The sequence below is a fragment of the Paralichthys olivaceus genome, chromosome 10, assembly GCF_024713975.1.
Source record: "Paralichthys olivaceus isolate ysfri-2021 chromosome 10, ASM2471397v2, whole genome shotgun sequence".
Lineage (NCBI taxonomy): Eukaryota > Metazoa > Chordata > Actinopteri > Pleuronectiformes > Paralichthyidae > Paralichthys > Paralichthys olivaceus.
In genome coordinates, this window is record NC_091102.1 from 19,403,579 (window position 1) to 19,427,520 (window position 23,942).

The 23,942-nt window shown below is 42.0% G+C and overlaps 1 protein-coding gene and 1 non-coding gene across 2 annotated transcripts; both read left to right on the forward strand.

Moving 5' to 3' along the window:
• The first annotated feature begins 3,689 nt into the window (after nt 1-3,689).
• cavin2a (caveolae associated protein 2a) lies at nt 3,690-22,644 on the forward strand. Its single transcript, XM_020090083.2, has 2 exons — nt 3,690-4,701; nt 18,411-22,644. The coding sequence occupies exons 1-2, from the start codon at nt 4,150-4,152 to the stop codon at nt 19,284-19,286; spliced, it is 1,428 nt and encodes a 475-aa protein (XP_019945642.2). The 5' UTR covers nt 3,690-4,149; the 3' UTR covers nt 19,287-22,644.
• Nucleotides 22,645-23,750: 1,106 nt separating this feature from the next.
• trnas-cga (transfer RNA serine (anticodon CGA)) lies at nt 23,751-23,832 on the forward strand. Its single transcript has one exon. It is a non-coding gene; the product is annotated as a tRNA-Ser (tRNA).
• Nucleotides 23,833-23,942: the final 110 nt, after the last annotated feature.

The following is a 23,942-nucleotide window of genomic DNA, read 5'->3' on the forward strand; positions in this document are numbered from 1 at the left end:
TATTATGCATTTCCATCAGGAGCTGGTATAGAGACCCAAAACAGAGCTAATGGACGTGTAAATACTGGACTTTCATCATTCAACTGACCAGAATCATGACTCTAAATAACGCTAATGCTCAAATTTGTTTTTTAACATAACTTATAATGGGTTGGCTTCCACTAACTAGAAAGTCGGCAATCCCCCATTGTCCTTCGTAAAGATACGGAACCCCGAACTGCAGACACTACACCTCTGTTAGTATTTACTCTGTGACATTAGAGCTTAATGTCTCCATGTCTCTGAGAAACCATCGTTTAAGTCCCCATAAAGAAGGTCTAAAGATGTTTCACCTGCATTCCGCTGCCCAAAACAGGCAGGCACACAACCTGGAATGACACACACGTGGATGGAGACTGTGGCACCACCTTCCTAAATGAAAAACATGAACTGACAAAGGCTGTAGCACATGGGGAGGTGATGCAAAGAGAGGAAAACAAGAAACTACTATTGTGTGTGAGTGTGTGTGTGTGTGTGTGTGTGTGAGACATTGCTGATACTGCCCAATAAAATGTTCCATTTTCTCAGTGTTTTTTAAAATTACACTTTCCAGTTTCAGGTCAAAGACACTTGTTAGGTTGCCTTTAGAAAAAGCACAGGAACATTCTTTTGTACTTTTATGCACGAGAGATCTAAACAACTACATGAGACTGCATTGCATATTCAAATAAACTCGATCATCAACCTCTTGGAAAACAAGTCATCACACTTTCAACGGTTGCAGCTATGCCACGCCCTATCCACCTACCCACCCCTGCACCAAAGGCAACTTCAGGTAGTTTTCCCAGGATTAAAAGCTCATTCGGTCGATGTAACTTGCAGCGGCATGTTTGTGGAAATGATGGAACATGTTGATTGTAGCTTCTGCTGCAGTAACGTCGTCCATGATTGATACCTGCAGATTTCTTTTTTTTAAATAAAGGATTTGATTATGGATATTTTCTTAATCAACTTGAGTTGTAGCTGATACTTTCAATAAAAAGATATTAAAAATGGTTTTATGATGGGACCTGGCTGTTTTTTGATTTACAAAGCTTTAATTCAAGAGCAGCACTGAGTCAACTGAGATTCGGTGACGCACTTACATTTCTTAGCCTCCAGAGGGCAATTGCACACATATCTACAAGCTGTCTTGAAGACATGTCCATCCACTGCCACTTTCTGCTTTTAAATAGTTCTGTATAAGCTTGTGTGCATGATATAATTATTTGTGTAGCACACTCTGCTATATGAAGCTGTAGGAAGGTTGAGGGCGAAATGAACTCTTAAATAAATAGGAAGTGTTGTTATGAATTCAGGAGGAGACGATGCAGGGAGAGGAGGAAAAAGGGGGAAAGGGAGGGATGGAGAAAAGTGGGAGCGAATGGGAAGGAAAAGAGAGGGACAAGCTGAAAGAATGACAGGATGGGAGCGTCATTCCCTCCGCTCAGTCCCAAGGGGGTGAAAGTGGGAAAAAGTCAGAGTTCAAATGCTAGGAACGGGAGGTCACACTTTTATGTCGACAGAAGTGTGTGTCTCTGAGGAGAGGCGACAGAGCAGAGCAGCGGAGAAGAGAAGCACTGGTGTTGTTTGAGTCAGTGGAGGAAGGAGCTTGTTTGGCCTGAGTGTGTGTCCAGCACTGCCACTACACTGTGACAGCTTTGAAGCTTGAGCGACTGACCTCAAGAAAAGGTGTTAGTCCTGAATGTTGACATCTGGGTTAGAATCTGTCGATCCTCAGTACTGCTGAACTGATGGAGCAGAAGAAAGACAAACCTTCATATCCACAAGGGAGATGGTCTCTTTTTAAGGAAATAGTTTACATTTCCTTAAAAGTACATTTTGGGGAATTCCATAGGGTAAGAAGACACAGCATAGCAAAACCAAATGTTAAATATTTAAAATGTGTAGACACCTTATAATTCATGTAAACACAAGAACAGGGAGAGAGTGGGATGTATCTCTCGTATTTATTTATTTAAGCCTACTTCTGCCAGTTCTTCCAGGATTACGGACCCTGGCTATAAATCATCTGCTTGCCAAACATGGAAATACCACCCCCTGTTTATTAGTTTAGTATAAAATAATCCAATCTAGCGGCACCTATAAAAACAAAGAGCATAAAGAAGCCACCTAATCAAGACGTAGTGTGGTACATTGTGTCATTTTACACTTCGGTTGCTGTTTGGATTAAACATAGAAGATATATAATGTGCTAAACTGATTTTTTTTTACCTTTGGGCACAACCAGGCTAGCAGTTTCCACCTGCTTCCAGTCTTGGTGCTCACTAACTACACACTCCATGCTCCACTCTATTACATTGTATATTTACTGTACAGAGAGTGGTATCAATCTTCTCATCTGTCACAAAAAAGAAAATCAGGCGTCTCTCTCATCAGCAGAAATCGATATAATGGCGGCAGGACTTTAAAATCACTTGCAGCATTATGAAGTGACAATACAACTTAAAAATAAACACTTGCTTTAATGTGGTTTGGATTTGAGGCAGGCTGTGGTGGTGTCAGCCCACACATTATAACATTGTTCTGAGGTGTGTCGACACTGTACATGGAAGTAGCTGCAGAAATCCTAATCTCAGTTTAGGGGTGTGAATACTTTATATTGATTTTAGGTGACACGGTGGCTGACCAAGCCTTTTACCATATCAGGCTGAATCCAATAAAACTCAGGAGTGGGTTTGAATTCTTTCCAAAGCCGGCAGATAAAAAAGATTCTTGTCATAGCTGCTGGGAAATGAATTACACAGGTTAAACATACATGTGCTTCTTTCTCTCTTCTAGGAAGATGCACAGAGGTTCAGGCACTGGTGTTGCTACACACTTACACATTCCTGTTCATCCCGCACATGTTTATTAGATTCGTTGAATAAGTGCTTGTGTTGCTGTGAATAAAAGATTTACAGTGATGGTGACAAAGAGAAACACTGAGAGAGGGGCCGAGGCACCACGCCAGGGCACAGATGAGCTCATTGTTGAAACAGGGATTTCCACATTTCCATGTCTGTGTGCCCCCATGCCATGACACAGAGCAGGAAAACAAGAGGCGAGAGGAAAAGGGGGCGCACATAGGGCACACACACACATAAACACACACAGCTGTACAGTAAGCATGATGCGCACACTCACACTTAACTATGGCATAAGAAAGTAAGGTCGATGATTTCATTCAGCACACAGGACATCAGTGAAAAAGTTCAGTGAAGCTCCTGAAACACACTCAGGACGGAGTTCTGTCTTTTTTATTGTTTTGTCTCACACCCACAATTATACAATAGTATAATTTAGAAAAAAATACATAGGGCAGAAAACAAAAGTAGCCCTCACACATATTTTGTAAAATCAGCCAGGCAGTGAAATGACTGGCAGCTACATGAAAACACACAACAAGCAGGCATAGGACACACACACACCCACCCACACACACACACACACACACACACCCACCCACCCACCCACCCACACACACACGCACACACACACACACCCACCCACCCACCCACCCACACACACACGCACACACACACACACCCAAACACACACTAGCTCTACCTCTTTTCTGTCAATAGGGCTTGGCCTGCAAGGTCTCCATAGTAACCACACCACGCCCCTCGGGGTTTGCAGGGGAGGTGTTTTGAAAGTTAACTCTGTGTGTGTGTGTGTGTGTGTGTGTGTGTGTGTGTGTGTTGTTTTTATGTGTGTGTGTGTGTGTGTGTGTTTGTGGTGTGTGTATGTGTGTGTTTTCCTTTAGAGGACCTTTTCCAGCATAAATAGGGACCAGAGCCTCGGTCCCCATGAGGCTAAACCATTTCTGACGTCCTGGTTCAGATTAGAGGTTCGACATGAACTGATCATGGTGGAAGTTAGAGATAGTGTGCGTGTGTGTGCGTGTATGCGTTGTGTGTGTGTGTGTGTGTCATAGAGCGACAGAAAGGGGCGTGGATGTGGAATCCACTCCAAGAAGTAAAAGCAGCCGGACCTCCGTCCTCCTCTTCTGGAGCCAGCAGCAGCAGCAGCAGCAGCGTCAGTGAGCTGAAGTCAAAGTTCCTCCTGGTGTTAAGTTGTTCGGGTGAATCATCGCACCGCAGCGGGACATCTCTCCACCTGTGAGCCATGGAAGAAGACGCGTCCCACGCCGAGGCCAGCAGCGTGTCGGGCAGCACCCACACCATCCCGCAGCAGCAGCAGCCCGAGAACACGGAGCTCCTCACCCCGAGCTTCAGCCCGTCCTCCGCGCCGTCCTCCCCGACCCCGACGGGCACCCTGTCCCGGCTCGGCTTCAGAAGTCCCACCAGCTCGACCTCGGCGGCGCCGGGCAGCCCCGTGGCCGGCGGCCAGGTGAGCGCCATCACCGTGGTGGCGCTGCTGGACAAGCTGGTCAACATGCTGGAGGCGGTGCAGGACAACCAGCAGCGCATGGAGCAGCGGCAGGCCGACCTGGAAGGCGCCGTGCGGGTGGTGCAGGGCGACGTGAGCCGCCTGAGCAAGACCCACGTCAGCACCTCCAACTGCGTCAGTAAGCTGCTGGAGCGCTCCCGCAAAGTCAGCACCCACCTGAAGGACGTGAAGGAGCGCATGGACAAGCAGGCGGTCCAGGTGAAGAAGCTGGAGGCCAACCACAACCACCTGCTGAAGAGGAACCACTTTAAAGTGCTCATTTTCCAGGTGAGGGGACGATTCACAGCAGCAAACAGCCTGTTGGGTTATAGGTTAGGAACTCTCAAGGGTCCCTCCACCTATCGTTCTCATGAAGTTCCCTTTATTGGTCAGAGAACTGCTGGGTCCCCCTGGTGATTTCATCCTCAATCTCATTTTGGGCTATCAACACAACTGAATAAAAGTTATGCCAATAAAAGGTCACAACATCTTGGGATAGGCCTATGTAGGAAGTACTTGAAAGTATGCACCCAAACTTGATAAGCAGTATGGGTGCTGGCAAGAGAAGCAGCAAAATCCCAACCTATGTCAGCACATAGACAATGCTCCCACACACTTTGTGATCAAGTTTGTGATTACCTGCAAGGTTAATAAAAAGTTTGTGGGAGCATCAACTCTTGTGCAGACATATGCTGATGCAGGGTCTAGTGTTTTCAGAGCTGGATCCATACTAGACACTAGTAGAGATGTGTGTGTGTGATATTTTCATTCTTATTTGCAGTAGAGTGAGTGTTTTGGTGCCTGTGTCTTCTTGTCATGTGATATGTCACATGCTGTAGGTGAGCAGCACTTTATTCGCACTTTATCTCAACTCTTTAGAAACTTGTAAAACAAGACGCCAGCTAATTTCTCAAATGCTGTGGGAGAGTTATTTGCTGTTTTGTGACTGTGTAAATACACTTCAAACACACCTTGACTAACTAAGAAGATTGTTCCCGCTCATACCATGTGTGTGTGTGTGTATCAAAGAGAGAGAGAGAGAGAGAGAAGAAGAAGAAGGGTGTGTCTGGGAATGGAGCTGCAGAAGATAATAGAGCAGGGCTCAGACACTGACTGAGTGGATCTGTTTACACCCCACAGTCATAATTCAGACAGACTGATGGCTTCTGGATGATTTTACCACTTTAACTGCCACATCACACCTTTGAGGGTAAAACTCTATACTGGCACTGAGCAAGTGACAAACTTCCCAGATTCCCTCAGGAAATTACGACTCTAAAATGAGTGGAATAATACTCCCATAACCCATCGCTACCATCCAACTTCTCCTGCTTACATAGCACGTAAAAGATAGAATTAAACTCGAGCAGTTTTGATTCTTGAAAAAAAGGCATGATATCCGAGTAGGATTTGTGTGTAATGTGCATGGTTTTTACTTTGATGTGTGTGTGCGTGGGTGCCTCTAAGCGTGTGCATACAAGTGTGTGTGCCCGGGCAGTGAAAATAAAGAGGGGTGGGGGGCATTGTTGACACAGCCAGAGCCACTGAGAGCTCTTAACTGCCGTTGTTATCTGGTTTCCCAGGTACTGAGGCCCTGTTGTTCAAATGCAACAGGTGCCAAGACCTTTCCCCTGCACAACAAGGCGGCTCTGTGTGCCTGTGGGCGGGTCACTGCCGATCGATTTGTTTGAATCCCTGGTTAGTTTTTTTTAATGTGCAAGAAGGGAGTGATCTGCTGCTTTAGAGATAGTGTGAGTGGACGGTGCTGCCTTTGACCTTTGTCATACTATCGTGTTACTCACAGGCTCCAGGTACAAGTGCTGATCTGACTTCTGCTGAGTTTTCTCCTCTAATTTTCAAACTGATGGGTGGAGGATTTGCAGATGGGTGTAGCAGAGCCAGGCCACCTCAAGGGCGTGTGTGCACATCGTGTGTAATGCGTGCAGCCTGCCCATTGGATGTTTTATGCTGATGTGTTGGGTCAGGTGTATGCAGTTACAGAGCTGGTATGAGGCTTGGCTTGCCTGAGGCGAGCAGGGAATAAAAGAACTAAGTGCAGCCCTTGTTCCTTCTCCTGCGTTGCCTCTTTTCTGAGTCTGTCAATTTCTGCACCATCTCATCTCTCTTTTTTGCCTCAGGTATTTAGTTTTGTTCTTGATTTTCTCCTTTTTTGTCTTTTATTCAAACTCAAACTTGCACGTGACCACTTTTTTCTGTGTTCGGTTAAGCCATCTGTCATGGTTCCCTGACAACAGACCAAAGCACATGCTGCACGCCTCACGGTATCTTTGATAACGCACGTTTTGCCATGCACCCAAGAGCCAAGTTCTCTGTGCCAGCCCTGTAGCTTCTGGCCGAGGGGCCCTCCTCCTCCTTTGCTCCTCACTTGACCGAGCCGGAGCAAAATACTCATTGCCCTGTACGTGCCAGCTGAGGTGGAAACACAGGGGGCTTCTGGGTAAACGCTCTCTGTTGCACAGAGCAGGGGTCTCTACAAGCTCTGGGCTTTGGCTGCAGCCGGTCAGAAATGACAGCACTTTCTAACGCTCTGCTGGGTTCCTGTGCATAACATGGACTAATGAGGACGTAATTACTGCTGCTTGGACCTTGTTTGTTTGTTTTTGTGCACCAGTGCTTTTTGTGTCTCCACACAAGCCCCTCCCCTTATCTAGTCCCTTTCTCCTTCACACACAAACACACACACAGTAACATGCACATGTGCATCACACACGAATCCCATCTGAGGATTCCAGTGTGTACAGTGCAGTAATTACTGTTTGTGAAGGCATCATATTTTGCATTGGATTACACACACATTTCTTTTTGTATTATTTGTTGCACCAATTAATTACAAAAAGTCTAAAGTCTGTTTAAATGACAACAGTCACACTGGAGCTCTTATAGTGTATCTTATTAGCATCACCGGGGTATCCTACATTAAATGCAGCGTGTTTCAAATTAAATCTCCTGTGACAGAAATCTTTTATTTCTGAGTTGATCTTAATCTGCCCATCTGTGTTTATTTTACTGTGCAATTTCATCACAGCAAACAAGTCAACCACGTTGGCAAACTGAATCCGAACGCTGCGAGAATACAATTTGTTCTCCGGGTTTGCACACGCGAGCCCGATGCAGAGCTCCACTGGATACTTAGTGGTGAGAGGGGAGTCATGTGACTCTCTCGGTGGGATGAGAGAAGGATGTGTGGTGGTTGTCTGTGTTTTTTGTGGACTTCTAATCGCAGGGAGATGGAGAGTGACGATGGTCGGAGCTCTCACATACAATCAAAGAACTTTCATAACACATTGCAAGGAAAGAGAAATATACTCCAGAGCCAGAGTAAACACAGTGACTGCAATGGTAAGTTTTGCTGCAGGAACTGTGATGGAAAGAGAGTTGACTCCTTTGGTTCTCATTCTTTAGTTATGCATGTATGAAGGGATTCAAGGATTCATTTAACCCTGAATGAATATATTTTAAAGTCACTATGTGTTAATTGTCAAAGTTTCCATCCATCATCACTGGATGCTCACAAAGGTTTTGAGTGACTGGCTTAACTCGACTCATTGTCACTTGGTATGCTCTGCTACCAGTCGTCATAGAGCTTTTGTGTACAGACACTTGACCGAAGATTGTGACATAATCTTGCCTTTCAGCATCAGGATGTTTCCCAACACTTTGTTCATGCACTTAAGATGGAGGACAAACTGGGAATTCCAGCCTCACCCAAAACTCTTACCTTTACTGTAGTCAAATGCCACAGCGCTCTGTAATCTCACATTAAATCAAAATAAATATTGCTCAAATAACAGTTTACAAGGTCATTAGATGCAGATGCCAGGTCCGGAAAGTGAAGCCAATGTGGCAGTGCCTGAAACAGCGACTCCACTGGTTGCAAAAGAAGCCAGTTTCAGTAGAAATCTATCTTCGCAATTAATTAAGAATGTCAGTAAACATTTTCTGACAGAGTTTGTGGTTTCAATCACTATTTTCAAGACTTCTACAATTCAGCATGATTTTCTTTTTGTAAATGATGGTTCCATTGAGAGTCTAATAGAAGATAGTATTAGATAGTTAGGTATTCAGTCACAGCTTGTACTGCTAAATGGGTGCAGGTCACAGGTGAAGGTGGGCATACAGTGTCCCCGACCCTCAGTCTGGCTCCACCCTTGCTCCTCCAAATATGGTTACTTCTGTTTTTCAAAAACTCGCTAAACTTGTTGCTTCAAAACAGCCGTTCGAAAAGCAACGGTCGACATTACTGTTGGTTTCCACTCCTCAGGATCTTGTGCGTACAAGTACACAATTGACACAAATTAAGCTTTACTACAGGAAACTCCTTTCAAGCCAGTCTCTGAAGACAAGAACGAGGGTAGACGCAGCAATTAAGAATATTGAGTGCTTGCCTTGCCCCAAACATGATGTGTTCGGATGTTATTATGTATTTGAGCATTATTAGAGTGTACATATTGCGTGCGTGTTCTGGGCAGAAACCCTACATTATTATGTTGTATCCATTTCCACAGGTTGGAGCAGGCCACTGGCTGTAGGCTAGAGCTGAGATTTGTTGAGTGTCTCTCTCTGGAGCAGGTGATATACTGCACCAGCTTATAGCCCAGAGCACTGCTGTTGTTCTGCTGGCAGTTCAGTCATGTAGGGTCTTGATGTTACCAGGCTTCAACCTGTATTGATCTTATATAATAATAGTAGTAGGGTGATTAACTCATAGTATCATGGTGGTTGCTGTAACTTATTTCACTGTTGCCACCGTGGACAAAGACAAAGTGAGACAAAAAGAAATTTAGAAACTTAGTGCATGTTTATTTATGTATGGTAATTATACAACTTGTGGTGTAAGGTCCTGTGTCATGACAATGTGATTAATTTGTTTCACTTGTTAGTATTCTGACTTTTTGACGGAGCCCTCACTGTCTGGCCAGGGGTTAGCTGGAAGATATGATCTTAACTTCATCTCTGGGTGAAAAGTCCAGAGACAGGTGTGGTGTGTGAGGGATGTGGCTATCTTCCACAAAAAAAGGGAGAAATATGTAAAGAAGTAACACAGGAGATGTTTTATATACATGGTGTAAGTAATATTAGCCACTAGTGAACTTTGAGTTTTGTTTGGAGTATGTAAACTAAGGGCAGGACTTAACTACAGAGGCTAGTATTGGTCCAACATCTGTTGACCTGGCGGCTCGGGAAACATAATTTTTTAATGTTTTAAGAATTCTTCCTGTGTTGAGTATGAAAAATACAAAATGTGGATTGTGGAGGATCTGGAGCTGTTTCTTTAAGGTTAAAAAATCATTGCAAACAAATCAAGCATCGTTGCGTCATATCATTTTAGAAAGTAGTTAGTTGTCAACATAGACTGTATTTAAAAATTGACAAAATAACAGCTTCTTAAAGTGATGCTAAAACACGTTGATGTTGATTGCCCCCTGGTTGTTGGCTGCAGTATAGGTTACAAACCCTACCTCCTACACGATTGACAGCCGAGACTGACTCATGATTGGTTGATAGCTTCAGGACTCCACCTCTACGCAAACTCTGGCTCCTAATTACATCACCAGTGAAAGATGGCAGCATCTATATCCGGGATATTTTGGCTTCATCTTTGTACGGTGGGAGGAAGTGAAGAGGTGTCGTCCGTCTTTGATTACAGTCTGTGCTTTGTCATTTGTAAATGGCTGAAATCTCTGTGACAGTTTACAACAGTAAGAGCATCTAAGCTGACCTGGGATGAAATGAATGTTTAACAGACCTTGCTCATGGCACATGTCATAGCACAGGCGTAGTAAACACAATTCACATAATGACTGTTCGTCCATTTTCTGGGCTCTGCTGTTGTTCCTGTTGTCTGTGTTGACTGGGTTACTGTGACACTTCATGGAGCTGAGCAGTCCTTAATGGAATTTATGCTTTTCTACCCTCTGACACAATGTCTGCTGTTGGAAAGGCCTATTGTTTTTGACACATCCTGCATGGAGTAATTAGATATATTTTGCTCTTCACAGTGAGATTTTTCTTGTTTCTACAAGAATGCAGTTGGGTGCAAAAATGGTTGTGTTGATATTCTTTTTTTCAGACCGTCTGAAAGTAACAAGGGAAAATTTAATCTAGAGAGAAAAGTGAATGTGGCAGAGGAAAAAAGACAAAGAGAGAGAAAGCGGTCTGTTTTGACTAATGATGGGTTAAGTTTGCAGACTGTATTATGTGTAAGACATGAGTGGGGATGGGGAGGTTTAGCTTTAAGTGCTTGCTTGTTCTGTATGATGTCACATTCAGGTTTGACGAGTCGACTGAACTGTTTCGATCTCTGAGTCAAAGGAAAGCTTGTAACCGCAGACTCCAGGTGTAAAGTACTAGTTTTAACAGCTTTAATAACACAGGCAAGTGATCGTAATATTAGGGGGGCCAGGCTGGATAGGCTAGACAAGCTGCTTATTAATCATATCATTGTTTTTTTTAACTACATTTCCCATGAAATCAAAGTCATAAAACATAACATGTACAGAATGATAATAAATAAATATAGACAGTGTGCCTGCATACACAAATGAAGGCGGTAGCTCTTAAAACAGCACAATTTTCTAGCATATCCCATGATGCAGCGCACTTCTTTGTCTTCAGTTCTGCCAAGAGTACATATTTTGCATGTTTTTATTACGCCGCAGGTTTTAATAAGGTTATAGCAATATTCTCATAGTTGCTCATCCTCCCACAGTAAGATGCATGGCTACGTACTGAAGCGACAGAGTAATCTAAATGATTAAAGAAAGTGCTGGGAGTGTTGGTGCTGGTGTCCTGCCAATGGAACTCGCAGTCCTATTGCGTTATTAAACAATGTGAAACCAACTCCCCTCTTTTGAGTCTTCCTATGACCTCCCGTATGTTCTCTGACATTAGATTCCAGGACGATGTCTGCATGTTTGCTCTCTTTTGACTTTTCAAACCCCAATGTCCATCATGTCCTATCACCAAGGTTGCTATGTCCATGGCAGGAAAGAGGAAAACAATAAGCATTTTGGACCTCGCTGTTTTTTAAATTTGGATTTCTCTGCGCTTAAATAAAACATGAAAACACAACATGCCTTGAGATAACCAGTGACTTCCCGGCTTCTCTGCACACTGACCTCAGTGTGGAGGAAACATTGTGACAATTGGCGGCAGCCTTATCATAAAGGCATGTTGTATGGCCACACAGGCCTTATCGAACAATGGCTCCAATATGTGTAGTCTTGGACTGTGCTGCAAAAATGTCCAATGGAGGGAGATTGAACAAAAGAGCTTAAAGAAAGTAACATGGAGCAAGGGTGAACGTGCAGGAATGTTGTAGTGAAGACTTCACATCATACACGAGGAGGGATGGTGCAAGACAAGTTTAGCAAATTTGATCTGTGGTGGTGCAGTCAAGATCCAAATGGTCCAGGCAACCACTGAGGAGATAATCATCAATATCATGTCATGTATGAAATGAATAACAAGAGTTGGACAGCTCATATTGCAGAATATGAAACCTGTCATCATCCACAGGGCACAGACTTCTCTCCTGTAAATTATGGGTTGAATGAGCAAGTTTTTTGTTGTGGTTTCCACGTCCAACACTTTGTCCAACAGCCATTGATCTCATAAGGGATAATTGCCGCCTTTCTAGTTTCCCGCCTTTTACCAGCACGTCTGCATGACATGGCACCTGAATTGGTTATTGTGTTGTGTGATTACGCAAGCTTGGGAGGCCAGTAAACACGGAATGTTTTCTTTTGCTGAGGCAGATATGGGAGGGGTTTGCAAGGACAGGGAAAGAATGCCCCAACTTGTTATGCAAAGCTTCATGGGTATTAAGCCAATAATCTGCATGAAGTTGCTGATAAGGTGGAGGCTTTAATATCTGTCACAGTTTGAGCAAAACTTTGTACGGTGGTATGAGGTAAGATCTTGGCAGGAGTTTTATATATTTAGAATATTTCTCTGTAGTGTATATACATCAGTGGAAGGTGGTGTATCGACCCTGGTACACTGTGCAGAGTGCACTGAGAGTTTATCATGTCTTGTGTTAAGCCAGTCCCATGTCAAATAGGAGAGTACCATTTCCTTCCCTTTCTTTCCTCTTTCCTTCCTCCGTCCACAGATGGCTCTTCGTGCACAGGAGAGAGCATGATGTTACATAACATGCTGAGTAGGGGTGAACTGGACGGCACACTAATGGATGGATGCTCTGTAATCAAAACACATGCAGATGAAGGCAAATTTGCACACGCATGAGTTTCAGGTGAACACTGCCGTGATTGTTCATGGGTGTGTGAGAGAGGCTGCAGGCACCATTGTGTTTGGTCATCGTGTATGAGGTAGACTGGGTTATGGATAAATATAAAAGGCAAATTAAGAGCATGAAGGTAGAGTGGGAAGAAAAAAGGAGAATGTTCAGAGTCAGAGCTTTTTCTTTTACTGTTTGTTTGACTGAAGTCTGAAAACAATCATTAAAAATGGTTGTATTCTTTTGAGGTTTATTTGTTCCCTGTTTTATTTCAACTATAGCTTTTCGTCTTCTGTAGCTAAATAATTGCGGGGACTCAACTATAGCAATGGTGTGTGTGTGTGTGTGTGTGTGTGTGTGTGTGTGTGTGTGTGTGTGTGTGTGTGTGTGTGTGTGTGTGTGTGTGTGTGTGTGTGTGTGTGTGTGTGTGTGTGTGTGTGTGTGTGTGTGGTGATTGTTTACCCTTTCATTGGTGAAATCCCCCGGAGGCACCTGACTCACTGTGCCAACACAACCTCGCCTTTTCGGATTAGGAAAATCTACAGGAACCAGGAGAAACACACCTGTTCAAACTGTTCCTCATATGAATACATGTAACTGACTGCTCAACACAGCAGAGAAGTACAGTGTCATGGTTAATGTATGGAACAGAGTACCTTGTTTTTATCATTATATTACTGTTTGCAATGCCTACTGTGTATCTGATCTCCGTATATAAACGGAAAGAGTAACAAAATGAGCCGGCCTCAAACAACAACATATTGTTACACAAGCTGCTGATTGATGTTGGGGGGAGTGTAGCTATATGACATGCACACACATACAGGCTATGTAATGAACACACACACACACACACACACACACACACACACACACACACACACACACACAGTACCGAAGATGTAAAAACAGATGTAAAATAAGTCATTAACAAGGGCAGAATAATTAAAAAGTCAAGTTATGTAACTTTCAGGTGAAAATATGTCTGTTTATTTTAAAATGCCAAATAACCTGTAGTTACTAAGAAACAAAAAAGTGTCTTATTAGCAGCTCAGTTCTTTGTGTGTGGTTTTATATACACATCCATTGGAAACACGCATGAAGCAGCTCTGTGAGGCTAAACTAATTGTTTTCTAATGCCATTTCAATCCAGAAAGGGAAATTGTACACTCAGGCAAGACGAGGCACTTGGGAGACAGAACAAGACATAAATTCCACGGCAGAAATCCCATGTTTCTGTTTACAGCACATTGGCACTATCATTTGACCTTATCGCCAAAAGCTCTTGAATTTCATTGTTTTTCCAAGTTGACATCTTAGTTGATGTCTTCTACATGTATAGCACCTGTAGCTCATCCTGAAATATTTGTATTCTTTTTCTTTTTAAATTTTTTTTGCTGTACTCTCAGATTGGCTTATTTGGACATTTTATTTGGGGGCTGGCAGGAATGTTTTCCCCCAAAAACCAGAGCAACTGACTCTGACATTTGCTTTCTCACATTAAGGCTCTCCAGAGAATCTCAGGAAAATATCAGGACTTTAGTGCCTGTCTGAGACCGGCTTCAGAAAGAGCCCTAAGTCTAACATCGGCATGCTAACATGCTCACAATGACTATCTTAACAAGCTCTTTTAAGAGGTATAATGTTTACTACTTTCAGCCTCTCACTTTAGTGTGTTGGTAGACATTTGTTAATTAGCACTAAACATAAGGTGCAGCTGAGGCTGATGGGAATGTCAACAGTTATGCAGGTACTTGATGATGAGCCAAAAATATAAATGACCTGATGATAGAGCGAGACAAAACCATTATGGGGATGTGGATGTGAACCCCACATTTCATGGGGACTGTGAATGCAGAAAATCCTTTTAAATTCATTCATTGTGGACCATAGTGTTAGAGTGATCAACCAAATTTGCATTTGTACATTTTTTGATCTCAACCATATCACCCAGTCCTGAGTAAATTATGTTCATCACTGGGAGTGTAATGCAGAAGCCCGCACACACACGGACACAACATAAACAAAGGAGCGAGAAGAGTTGTAGAAGTTGTTGGGTGTCATTACACTGAGGGTATAAACACAAGAATACTCACACAGTAACATGACTCGATCTGAGCTCTTTTAATGAGCTGCACCAGTGCCCCGCCCCGCCCTGATCTCTCTCTCTGCATGAACAGAGCAGGAAGTCCTAGAGAAGTGACTAGAATCAACTTAGGCTTAATAAAACCTTGCATGACTTGCAATTAGATGGCAATTCTACCGTGCAAGTGTTGAATGTGATGCTGAAATCCATTACCCAAGTGTTCATACAGAATATCCTTGAAGTGTGTGGCCTATGTTAAATAAGTAAACTTGCTCTCACATTAAATGAACTTTGTTTTCTTGGTTCACTCCAAATTTATTTTAGTTTTCCTTTATCTTGCTTTGTTAAACGTTTTTTTTTTTACAATAGCCAATGTCTTACATGGCTGCACACACATGCACAGTGGCTCACAGTGATGCTTAAACACACACACATACTTGCACATACTGTATCACATTCTTAGTGGCTAATGAGCGCTTGCTTAGAGGGTACACTAATTAACGGGGTTCCCAAGAGAGATGTGCCAGAATGTAAGGTCCTCGTGCGCACACACACACACACACACACACACACACACACACACACACACACACACACACACACACACACACACACACACACAAACACAACAGACCTGGGTCAAATGGTATTTAGGAAGATTTTGTTTGCTGTAGCTTACTTGCAAAGATTTGTGGGAGTTAAACTGAGGGCAAACTCACTTCACGCTTTCTTACTAATTGGGCAACCAAACACGAAACCAGCATGTTCACAAGTAAGACCAAAGACAAGATGCAGAAAAAAGAGCAAAGCTGCATGAAGTCAAGGCAGAGAAACAAAAGACATAAATGTGGCTGCATTCACCTTTCAGACAAAAAATAAGGTGACAAAACCTAGCACACTCTTGCTCTTGAAGTTTAATTAAAGTGTTATTGCAGCAGGTCTAGTACAGTGTGTACCAGGAGAGCTCTATTCACATTCAAAGGTGTTTGAGTTTTTTTCCCTGCCTCCCACATACTCCTGTAGCCACACAGATTATATCAAACATGTTTGAGCCAAATCAGAAAGTCTCATGACGTGCCCGGACTGGAGCAGAGGTGTGAATACTGGATCTTCGGGAAAAATGTAGCATTGCCAAGCAGGGAAAACTTTTGAACAACTTATCATCAGGGAATAGTCCGCTGAGGGTCAGCAGAGGCCATGTAAGGCTGTGATTTTGTAATCATGACTGGTCAAATTTAGGTGGTTGCTTAAACCTCAAGCTATCTCACCCTTCATGTTGATTAACTCTATCTTAAATGTGTACTCAGTGAAGGGAGATAAGCATAATCTCTGGAGGAATATATCTGACCATAGAGGCAAGCTTTCTGGTAGTTCTAACATGTTTTATAGAAGAGCTATCAGTCACGCAGCGCCTGAATTTCAGATTTGAGTTTGCACAAACACGTTCTGTCTTTCTAGGGCGTGGTGCAGTGTTAGACCAAACGCAAAATAGGGCATTCAGACAGTGCTCACTCAGACATGAGAGGAGGGAGACACGGAGAACAAAACTGAAGAGGAAGGATTACAGTTAAACCAAATGAGAGGGGTTAGTAACCAGACCTGTTCCCCAAGGTGCTACCTTTGTCTTTTTGGATTTCGAGTTACAAACCCAAGGTGCTTCATGGCTCCCAGCTTTTTGAGGATGAACATAGGTATGATTATAGTGTAAAAAAAGAAACAACATACACAAAGAAGCAGTTTGTGGAATGTGCTGCATAGAAAGGTGATATAAGGTTGCTTGGAATTGACATCATAAGAACACCAGTGTATATAATTGATCAATCTTGATTTATCAAACCTCCTCTACTATATATTATTCTTTATATTCTGTTCCTTGCCCTGCTCTGATGCTGTGCCTTTAAGAACATGCTGACAGATTTATTAGCACTGACTGAGATGCCACACATGCTTGGCACACACCTGAACTGTGAATCATGCCTGCATGACTAAGATCAAGGCAAGATGCATCAGGGGTCTGCAAGATGGTAGAAGCAAGACAGATTTCCACTTCTAAAGAACAGTTCATTTACAGTTGTACAAAAAACGGATTATTTTTCAATTGCCAGCGGATCAGGGAAAGAAATGGAACAAAATTGTCTGTGTGGAACAAGATTTTCTGTTCAACACTTAAAAACTATATAGAGTGAACTTAAAAAATCACTGCGGGACTATTTGCGTTTACATTTTGGTTTTGTGCAGCAACAATCACAGTCACAGTGACATAGCTTTCATACCACTGTTCGTGTGTCAAAATTGGCTTCACTTAGCATAAGTTTACTTTGCCTGACAGATGCATGCACCATGCTACTTTAGTTTTTCGCAGCATTGGTGACGGACAAGAAGGCAGGAGTCTTCTCGAGCATCTGGTTGGTCCAGTCCTTAAGTATGTGTTAATGACACCCCTAAAAAAATGCATTGCACAGTCCCTCAACAACTAATGGCATCCTGTGACTTACAGCACCTCTATAATGAAAAGAATGTAAAACCTAAGGCATGTTTGAAAACAACCAGGAGATTGTCCAAAGAATGCCAAAGGTTTAAGAATCCTTAAACCTTTGGCTTAAGTTATTCCATTTAATTTAACCACTGGATAAGGATGGAAATAAAAAAGCATATGTGTCTATATTTTAGGTTCGCGAAAGGTAATGGCATTGAGACAGGTCAATCTTAACCCACCCCTCCTCTGTCTCTCGATTTAGCATTGGCTAGTGACACAGTAACCACATTGAAGTTTGTGTCTGAATCTTCTTGTTGAACAGCTTTTTGTCACTGTTTTTGGCAAAAAAAACAAAATACATTTCCCACAATGCATTTTGCTCTATCAACATGAATTTCAGCGAATCACTGTGCATTTTGTTGTTCACGTGTCTTTAAAAGTACCACATCATATAAAACATTTGTTTGTCTCAAGTCTAAAGGGAGAATCACGGAGATGAAAGTGACATACATGCATATGCTTCATCTGGTATTAATTGTGTAATGCCGACTTAAATGTATAGTACTTAGATACAGCTAGTAATAATATATATTTAATCCCAACATGTATGAGGATGGGGCCTGCACTGGTGATTGATACTGGCATATTTTGAGGTAAAACAGAGCAGAGAGAGATAAAATTGAAAACGTAGAGAGGTGTGTGACTCCTACAGAGAAACAGATGGAATTCCTCACACATTTGAGGAGAAAACCGAGGAGCCATGCAGAAACTGGTTTCCTCCGTCCTCAGCAGACAGACCAACATGTCAGAATGTATTAAAGGCAGACATCCGTGTGCAAGGGCCAAAGGGCCAGAAGTATAAAGTAACATGTTTATGGGGAATGTGTTTGGATGTACACTTCAAGCAGCATTGTCAAGAATTCCTCGGGAGGCTCTGGTCCTTGAAAAGGTGCCTTAGGTTTAACCCTGACCATAGCTAACTCAAACAAAGATGGAGATCATGTGCTGGAATTCATCTGTATTCTCATTTAGGATGTCACCAAGTTTTTTTTGGCAATTTACAGCAAATTATAATTCCTTATATTTTCTATTAAACTAAAACCTTGTTGATGCTTTTAAAACTGATCCCAATGACCATCCTTTTAACCATATTTTTCTCTCCTTCCTTTTCTTAGGAAGACAATGAGATCCCCTCCACTGTGTTTGTTAAGGACTCCCTCAAGACCCCACAACCAAGCCAGTATGATGCAGAATCCACCCAGATTACTCCATCTATCGCAGGCTCTGTTGAATGCAGCAGTGCCCAAGTTGAGGGTCTCCAGACCATTAGCCTGTCCTCGGATGACGATGATGATCTCAGAACACTACAGGAGGAGGATGATATGCTGGAAGGGGAAGGTGAAATGGGTGTGGGCACTTCCCGCACATTTGAGAGAAGAGCTGACAAATTCAAGCGCTCCAGCCTGAAGAAAGTTGATAGCCTCAAGAAGGCCTTTTCGCGCCAGAGCCTTGAGAAGAAGATGAATCAGATCACCACCAAGATTGTGCCCCCAGAGAAGCGTGAGAAAATCAAGAAGAGTCTCACCCCCAACCAACCCAAGAGCCCAACTGCCAAGTCCTCCTCATTTAAGGTGTCTCCGATGACCTTCAATATAAAGAAGGTCAGGGATGGGGAGACCCCCACACAAAGCATAGGTTCACCTGGGGAAGAAGACCATGTGGAGATTCCACCTCTCGGAAACTTGGATGGTGACATTCCCTTGGCGGAGATTCATACCTGTGAAGGTGTTGTGGAGGTGTTGCAGGAAACGCTGAGTCCTTCCACCCCAGACAGCATGAAGGCAGAGCTGGCTATCAATGGCAAAGCCCCGAGCATTGAGTGTGAGATTAACGGTGATCACGCTGGCCTGGCAGTACCAGAAGAGGATGAAGATGTCGGCGAGGAAGAAGAGGATGAGGCGGGAGAAGAAGAGAAGCACAAAGCCCCTGTAGAATCAGCAGCCGATGCCCAGATTCCCACAGCAACAGCTGCTGTGGAGCAAGCAACTTAATATGTTTTGTTGAGCATCACTTCTAATTTCAATTTTTTTCTTTTCTTCAAGTTTCTATATTTGATACCCATCAGGCACAATTTATCCCTCCATTGTAAGCACTCAGTGCCCAAAAAAACTCAGAACATAATCATAGGTTCTAATGTCAGTCCATCCTTGGGCCTTCTTACTACATTACCTTTGATTATCAACAGCATAATCTAAAAATTTTGACGCCTCAGTCAACATTATACCTCACAGTGTACATCACTAATCTCCTATTTAGATCATCAAGGTGCCGCTATCTTTTCTAGAACTGGTTTTAGGAACTTCTACCAAAAAAGGTACAAAAATATGACCCACTGAGTTAGGGAGGTTGTACCGCAAGAAATCTCTTTCTCTTCTCTTTTGAGAAAAGTTGAGTGAAAGTAGCAACAGGGAGATGCTTTCTAAAACCTTCATATGAAAAATGTAATGACTTTAAGAATACATTTATCTTTAAAAAGCAAGCAAAATCTGATGCATTATGTCAGCCAGTGAAATGGAAATAACTTACGCTACATAACATTCTTCTTCATCTCTGGGTTATTTGTGATTTGCAAATAATGAATTGGTGCATTATTGCCAACAGCTGGAGTGTGAACTTCTTAACATTCGGATCTCAGACCTGTTGAAATGTGAGCCAGTTGTGGGCTGGCTCTGCACCAGCATCGCCCTGGTGGAAAACAGGTACAAGAGTGCTTCTCAAAGTCTTTTGCTTGGTTGTCCAAGAAAATCAACATGCACCATAACTTACCCTCATCAACTGGTGCCCAACCCTTCGGCAGCAGCACATCGCCAGGGTGGTGAGCCAACCATCCTCCTGCAGTGTGTGCCTGTCTCTGGACCCCTCTGCCTCACTGACAAACAGTCTCTTTGTTCTTTGCGGTTCTTGTGAAATATAGTAGATCTCCAGCAACGGCGGTACTGCCCACAGCCTACTGAGGCGGTGCGTTGCCAGGTTGTGCAAGATTTGGAATGGGCAGTTTCTAAGAGTTTCAGTGAAAATGTTGCGGGGTGTTTTGTAGTGGACTGGAGATTGTTTACAGAATGTTTTGGACCTGTACTGAAAAGCGTCACTAACAGGTGAAGGTCAGCAGTCTTGAATCTCATCATCTGCCCTTCATCGTTAGAAGTGTTAGTCCAACCTGATGTTGATGATCTAACTAGAGTGCCTAATGAGTTGCATGAGGAACATAAAAATATAATTGTAATTGGTGGTTGCCAATTGACTACCAACAATTAACCTTATATAGCCGAAGAGTGGAATAGCATAGAATAGTTTGCAAGAGTCAAAATATTCTTGCAAATGACATTTATTTGATATTCGCTAGATAGATACAAATATATATATTTGAGTCCCTTTGATGAAGGACAACACTGCAGCATAGAAGCTGCTCTAGATTGAGAGACAAATATATGACTGGCACAAATAACCCATAGGTTTTAATACTGACGTGCGAAATGTCAACTCTATAGCCCTTGTCTTTTCTACAGGGCATCTATGTATGATTATGTACAGGAAATATTTTCTACATGAGGCACACTACTCTAGGTATTTAACGCTTATATAACATAAAATATGAACTTTAAGTGCCTTGAATATGTGTTCTTAAACAGTAAATGTAACTGTCAAGTGTTTTTGAGTTATTATATGATACTAGGGTGTAACGAGTCATATTTTACTTTCAGGCATCCAAAACATGTATTGGGAAAAGTTAGCTCAGCTTCATATGTTTAAGACGAACCCTCTCTTATAAACATTTGCATTTACACGGACATTCCTTAAGTGCCTTTACCTTGCACAAGCTGGTATGAGAAGTTGCTCTCCTCATGGAATAGATTCCTATGTTTTCTTGTAGATAAGAGTGATAGTAAAGCATTCCTGTTTTTTTTCTCTGCTCTGATTAATTCTTTGCAGCTATAACTTTATGGAGCATACTCAAGCTTTTAATACAAATTGAAAAAAGAGAGGATTTAAGTTTCAAGGAGGAGCAAATACATTTGTCACAATCAACCTCGGTTTTGGAAGTTGTACCTGGAAGTTTCTATAAAGTGACCTTACTCTTGTTGCACATAGTTAGCGCTTTCATGCCTTTGTTATAGATTTCTAATGTCTAATGACTCCCTAAAAATAGTTTTCCACAAGTGATACCAGGGACCAAGGATCCAAATGCTAAGGGCACCGAAGTGCGTAAAGGCAGAGGACAGCATCCCTGGGTTTGACAGATGACTATGTATTGGCCCATTTCTCATGCTCTTGGCCTGCTTGCTGAGAATGTGCAGAGAAGATGATGCTCTTTGGAGTCACAAGTGTTGTGCCCCTCTAGAGGCTCCTGGGCACAACACCTGGAAGTAAAGGTTGTAGGAGTTTGGAAAAGGATGATAAACTTGTCTTTGTGTTAGGCATATGTGCAGCTTGGAAGAGAGGAGTCTGCAATGTGTTACACCATAGAATTAAATTATAGGAACCATAATGCTGGCACTACAGGATTGGGGAACCTCTATTTCAGTTACACCAATACAGCCTACATCCATTATTATCCTTCTGAATTAGACAGCAAATCATTTTCTTACATCTAAATTATGCAAGAAAATCATATTACTGAGGTCTGATAAAGACATATATGGTACATTTGATATAGATAAATATTTCCAACATTATTTGACAAAGTAATACACTCAAAGCCTTTTAGATGCTTCATGTTATAAATGTTTGCCAGTCTTCTATTTGGATATGTAAGGAGAAAGTTAATAGATGAAAACATTTTTTTAACTTGTTTAAACTTACCAATGTACTTGATTTTTTTCTTTTTAATTCTTCTTCTTTTGTATAAATTACTCAACTAGAATAATGAAACATTAGGCTTACATGTACATTCTGTTTAATGCAGAGGTTAAAATGTGACTGGCTCTGATGTATTTCTGCTTATTCATGCAAAAGTATGATACTTTGGTGATATATCTGTCTGCTGTGATTAAAAAAAAATCTAGAAATTATTATCTAGACATGTGTGTGTAAATGTCTGTTTTTTTTCATTTGTCTTCAAATCACTGTTAAATCTGGATTATATGTGAGGACCACTGTTTGCTGGGAAAGCTCTGACATTAGATACCTACAGCACAGGTAGTGATGTTGAGATTACTATCATCTTTGTGTGGAGTTTATCGCCTGTTAATGTAGTCACCCACTTAAAACCAAAGAAGTTTGAAGATTACCTGCTACTCGTGTGTTTAAATGTACATCTGCTTACAATTGTTTCAACCATCTCATAAACATGCAGGAATTTCCCTTCAAAGTGTAGTATTGTATACATCAATAAAGACTTCATAACATTCAGATTTGGTTTGTTTATCTGCAGTCCTTGTGTTAAGAGGACACACATTTCGCATGAATTGAATAATGGTAGCTTATGTCCTGTGCGTCACTCGCCGTGATCCCTGTGAGTCACATTTCTGACCAAGGAAGTTCAGCTCACTGTTGGGTTAGGCCGTGGTAAATTGATTCATAAATGTAGGTCACGTGCTATGGTTTAAAAAACTTAGGTAACAGGTAAGTGGAGGATTAATCTCACTGCAGTAGTGTGTTGGATAGTGTGAACTCTAAGATATTTCTGATATGACCATGACGGTAAAGAAATAACTATTACTACTATATAAAATACAAGTAATTCAACAGTCTTTCCACAAACGTCTGGTTACTATGGCAATTATTTGGAAACTTTTAATTAAACATATTCCACATATATTGCATGTCATATGACAAGCATTTCACGTGTCATGTTATAGCAGTATGTTATATACCATATTTGTCAATATAACTGTATGGTTAATATATATTACATGTTATATTATAAACAATGCTTTTGAAATACATGAATGTTTGTTGTTGTTGTCGGGGTCGTTCTTTAACATTGGAACTGTCTATACATGTGTCGCAAATATACATAGGTTGCAAATACACATAGAAAAGCAAATAAACACAATAACAAAGTTTACTCAAAATAATGAACAGCAGTCAAAGAGAAAAATACATTATTTTGTTGTATGTGTAGCACAACAGTTAAATCACATCTGATCTCCCGGAAATTCCGTCTATGTGTAATGTATAGGTTGTTTACAACAGTATTAATTAATCTGGGTTGTAATAGCATGTGCAGCATGGTGCCTTCACAAAGCTTCTGCAGCGTGTTGCTGGTTTTATTTCAGTGTCAGCAGGTGAGGGGGTGTGTTGTTATGTTTTGACGGTGTTTGTCTCCCTCTCGTGTCTGAACTCAACATCCTGCACTCCACCCGCCATTTTTTCTATTCCCACAGTCAATTTAACTACAACCAACACACTGACACACACACACACACGAACCTTCGTATTCCTAAAACAAACATACTACATGCTATTTTAATGTTGTAGAATAAAGGGGGTTCAGCTACGCATTGGAACACATTGTCACGGTGGCCGAGAGGTTAAGGCGTTGGACTCGAAATCCAATGGGGTTTCCCCGCACAGGTTCGAATCCTGTTCGTGACGATTCACTTTTCTTTTTTCGTTTCCGTTCAATTCAGAAGAAAAAAACACCGGAAACCGAAAAAACTTCTTTTGCGTTTGAACAACGTAAAGTTTTAAACTTACACAGTTTA

What these genes read in the sequence shown, in the direction of transcription:
- cavin2a (XM_020090083.2), top strand. Translation starts at nt 4,150, where the DNA reads ATGGAAGAAGACGCGTCCCACGCCGAGGCCAGCAGCGTGTCGGGCAGC. An exon ending in TTAAAGTGCTCATTTTCCAG is followed by an intron (nt 4,702 to 18,410) that starts GTGAGGGGACGA and finishes TCCTTTTCTTAG; the next exon opens with GAAGACAATGAGATCCCCTC.